This window comes from Cyprinodon variegatus, unplaced genomic scaffold (assembly GCF_000732505.1).
Source record: "Cyprinodon variegatus isolate N-32 unplaced genomic scaffold, C_variegatus-1.0 Scaffold1547, whole genome shotgun sequence".
Classification (NCBI taxonomy): Eukaryota; Metazoa; Chordata; class Actinopteri; order Cyprinodontiformes; family Cyprinodontidae; genus Cyprinodon; species Cyprinodon variegatus.
In genome coordinates, this window is record NW_015152000.1 from 124,809 (window position 1) to 128,062 (window position 3,254).

General features: G+C 44.0%; 1 protein-coding gene across 1 annotated transcript in view; it reads right to left on the reverse strand.

The window, feature by feature from the left end:
• The window catches only part of naf1 (nuclear assembly factor 1 ribonucleoprotein), a 13,841-nt gene extending 13,016 nt beyond the window's left edge, over positions 1–825 (reverse strand). The window contains exons 1-2 of the mRNA XM_015403711.1: positions 602–825; positions 87–437 (exon numbers count right to left, since the gene is read on the reverse strand). Coding sequence (XP_015259197.1) covers positions 87–406 — 320 coding nt within the window. The 5' untranslated portion in view covers positions 407–437; positions 602–825. The remainder of the gene's footprint in view (positions 1–86; positions 438–601) is intronic.
• Positions 826–3,254: the final 2,429 nt, after the last annotated feature.

The following is a 3,254-nucleotide window of genomic DNA, read 5'->3' on the forward strand; positions in this document are numbered from 1 at the left end:
GCAGGTGTGAATAGTGAGCAGGTGTGAACAGATGTGAACAGTGAGAAGGTGTTAACAGGTATGAGCAGTGCGGTGAGTGTGAACACCTGTCGGAATCATCTGAGTCCGGATCCAAGGGGACGGCCTCAGGGTCTCCCCCTGCTGCTGCTGCCATGCCCTCTGCCCGGGTTCCACTGTTCGCTGCTGTGGCATCATCCTGCGTCACCATGGTGACCTCCATCTCCTCCTTTATGGACGCCACGCCATGGTGATCCATCTGTGGTGGATGTGCAGTGTTTGCCTCCTCGGTGAGACAGCTGGTTTCCTCTGGCTGAGGTGGTGTTTCAGGGACGGTCACATCCATCACCTCTGGAGGAGGCGCAGAGCTGCGTTTCTCATCCTCCTGTGGTGATGAGCTGCTGTCCATCTGAGGAGGGTTCCAGATAGATGACGTCACTCTGAATCACAGAAAGAGGCATTTAGAGGCTCATGAACGCATCATATTATACAAATAAACTGAGAATTTGATGCAGACAAGCTCCCGATCTGAAGCATGTGAATAACTTTAACTGTTAGCAGCCAGAGAGCAGCTAACCTAACAGAGAGTAAACAGGAAACCAACCTGTTTCTATGCCAGCATCCAAACTTAGCTCCAGCAGCTAACAGGCTAACGGCGCGGTTTGAAACTCACGCGGCGGAGTGTTTAAAGAAGCACGAGCCCCCAGGAAACACCGAGATATCACGGTAACTATGGCAACACTGGCCCTGATTAAAAGAATAAGTTTAAAAGTATTGCTGCCTGAGGAGAAGTTCAGTCCACGAGGAATACATCCGGCTGTGATAGCGGTCAACCACGCGACTTCCTGTTCGCACTTTCAGAATAAAAGAAGAATTATTAACGCTGCTAAAGGCATAAGATCCTAACAACAAAACACAGTGATAACATAAGCACTGTTATAACTAAAACCTTTAACAAAATACTGCTCTTATTATACATGTATATATGAAACTCTGGAACCATTTTTTAAAACTACTTAACGTATAAAAATAAAACAGGTAAAACTGACAAAAGCTTTACTGCTCTACCTTATTACAGGAAACTTTTTCTACAGATCTGGATGATAACTTCCTTAGACTTACGGGCAGCACCGAGTCCAACCACTGAAAAATGCATTTTCTGGATTAAACAAACAATTTTTATATTTGCTTGTTTGTTTTTTAAAAATACCAACAGCCCATAACGAAAATGAGCTCAAATGAAACAAAACTAATAAGTCTATTTTTAAAATTTAAGGAGTAGAAGTAAAAAGTTGTTTAAAAAAATGACTGCACTGAAGTATAGATAGCCAATATTTCTACTTAAGTAATTGAATGCTTAAATAGAAATTATTATATTATCATTATCAGTTCAAAAGTAAATGCTTTTAACCCATTTGGACTCTACCACCAGTTTTATTTTGAAGGTTTTAATGTGGTTTCCTTCACCTGAAACGGATGTTTGGGTGAATTTGTTCATGCAGAACAGAGAGGCACATGTGCTCAAACCAATAGCAGAGAGACCTCTTCCTTTCCGGTGTGCAGAACTTCAATCCCTGAATCTGATTAGAGCGCCCCCCTGTGGTGAGCACGTTGATTGCACTGTGCAGGCTGGCAGAGTGCTTTACTTTGGAAAGTTTGAACTCTTTGATCAGTGACACAATGCATTATTATTTAAAAAAGAAAACCCATTGAACAGCAGCTTTGAAAGGAAATGTGTGCCACAAAATGCGGCGCCAATCTGTTAACGTCCTACACAGGTAAATGTGGCTGCCATCTGCCGGTTGGTGGGTTTTCAATGTGTGAAGAAAGTCCAACGGACCTCTAACATCTTGGTGACGCTGAAAATGCCGAGCAATCTTTCTCCAGATCCTCAAAAGGCGAAACCTGAGGTGGGAGCTGTGTAATGCCTTCCTGGAGACTAAAGGCCTCCTGTATGGTTGACAGGCTGGCAGACGGGATTCTGCAGGACTCTGTCAGATGAGCATACCTGGTCAGACCAGCATACCCATAGTCAATACCCGTTTATCTCTTTAAGCCGGTCATACACTGTAAGATTTTTTCCCCTTTTCGGACCAATTTTCCAGTGATGCGATTCAGATCTCTGATATATTTAAAGGATTTTAAATTCTATTCTGGATTTAACAGGAAGCCAATGAAGAGAAGCCAGGATAGCAGAGATATGATCTCTCTTTTTCATTTTCATCAGAACTCTGGCTGCAGCATTTCGGATCAGCTGAAGGCTTTTAACTAGTTTGTGGACTTCCTGATAGTAAAGAATTTATTTAACTGACTAAGGTTTCTATCATTACATTTGCTTTAATTTGTTCATGCTCCTGGTGGTTGGCACAAATTCCACTCTGAATTCTCATGAGTGTAGTGTTTGTTCATTTTACAATAAGAAAATAGAAAAAGAAAATCTTTAAAAAGAGTTTTGAAAAGTTCGGTATTCATTCTTTTTCTGCTTTGTTTGTCAACTGGCACAGTTGCTAGGCAACACGCCGCCAAAGGATGGACCTATTTGAATCCACAGCCAAAAACAACAGAACGGACAAAACAGGATCCAGATCAGGCACAAACAGACAGGTGGCAGAATCCAGACTTCCAGGCATCCACAGGCTCCCAGGCAGGTTCAGAGTCTAACAGGGTCCAGAAGCGTGACCAGGCGGTCACGCACAGGAGCAGACAGGATCAGGTGCAGACGGGCAGGCTCAGTGGCAGAGGGTAGCAGAGACAGGACGTGGAACCAGAACTTTATGCAGGACTTTAAACTGGTCTCCTCCGTGGAGCCAGGCTTACTTGGTTAAAAACTGAACCTCCCCGCATATAGAGCCAAAAACCCAGAGGACTCAGCGGGGGAGGAACAGTGGACAGACAGGAGACGAGACAAACACAAAAACCCTCCTTCCACTGGCTGCTAGGATCCAGGACATGAACCATGGCATCAAATGAACAGAAGTGGACAGACTAACAGAAAAACAAATAATGATCTGGCCCCGAATGCTCAGGCTGGATAGAATATAAACCAAAGGAAACAGGTCAGAGGAATAAATGATAATTGAGGAAGGGAAGGAAAACAACAGGTGAAAGAAATAACCAATTAAGGGGGAGCAAACAGGCCAGATCATGACACACGCTGCTCCGCGGGCGCTGCACAATGGCAGCCACTGCTCCCCCAGAGGGATGGGTTAAATGCAGAGTTCATTTCGTTGATCTGTACCTGTGACAGTGCAATGACA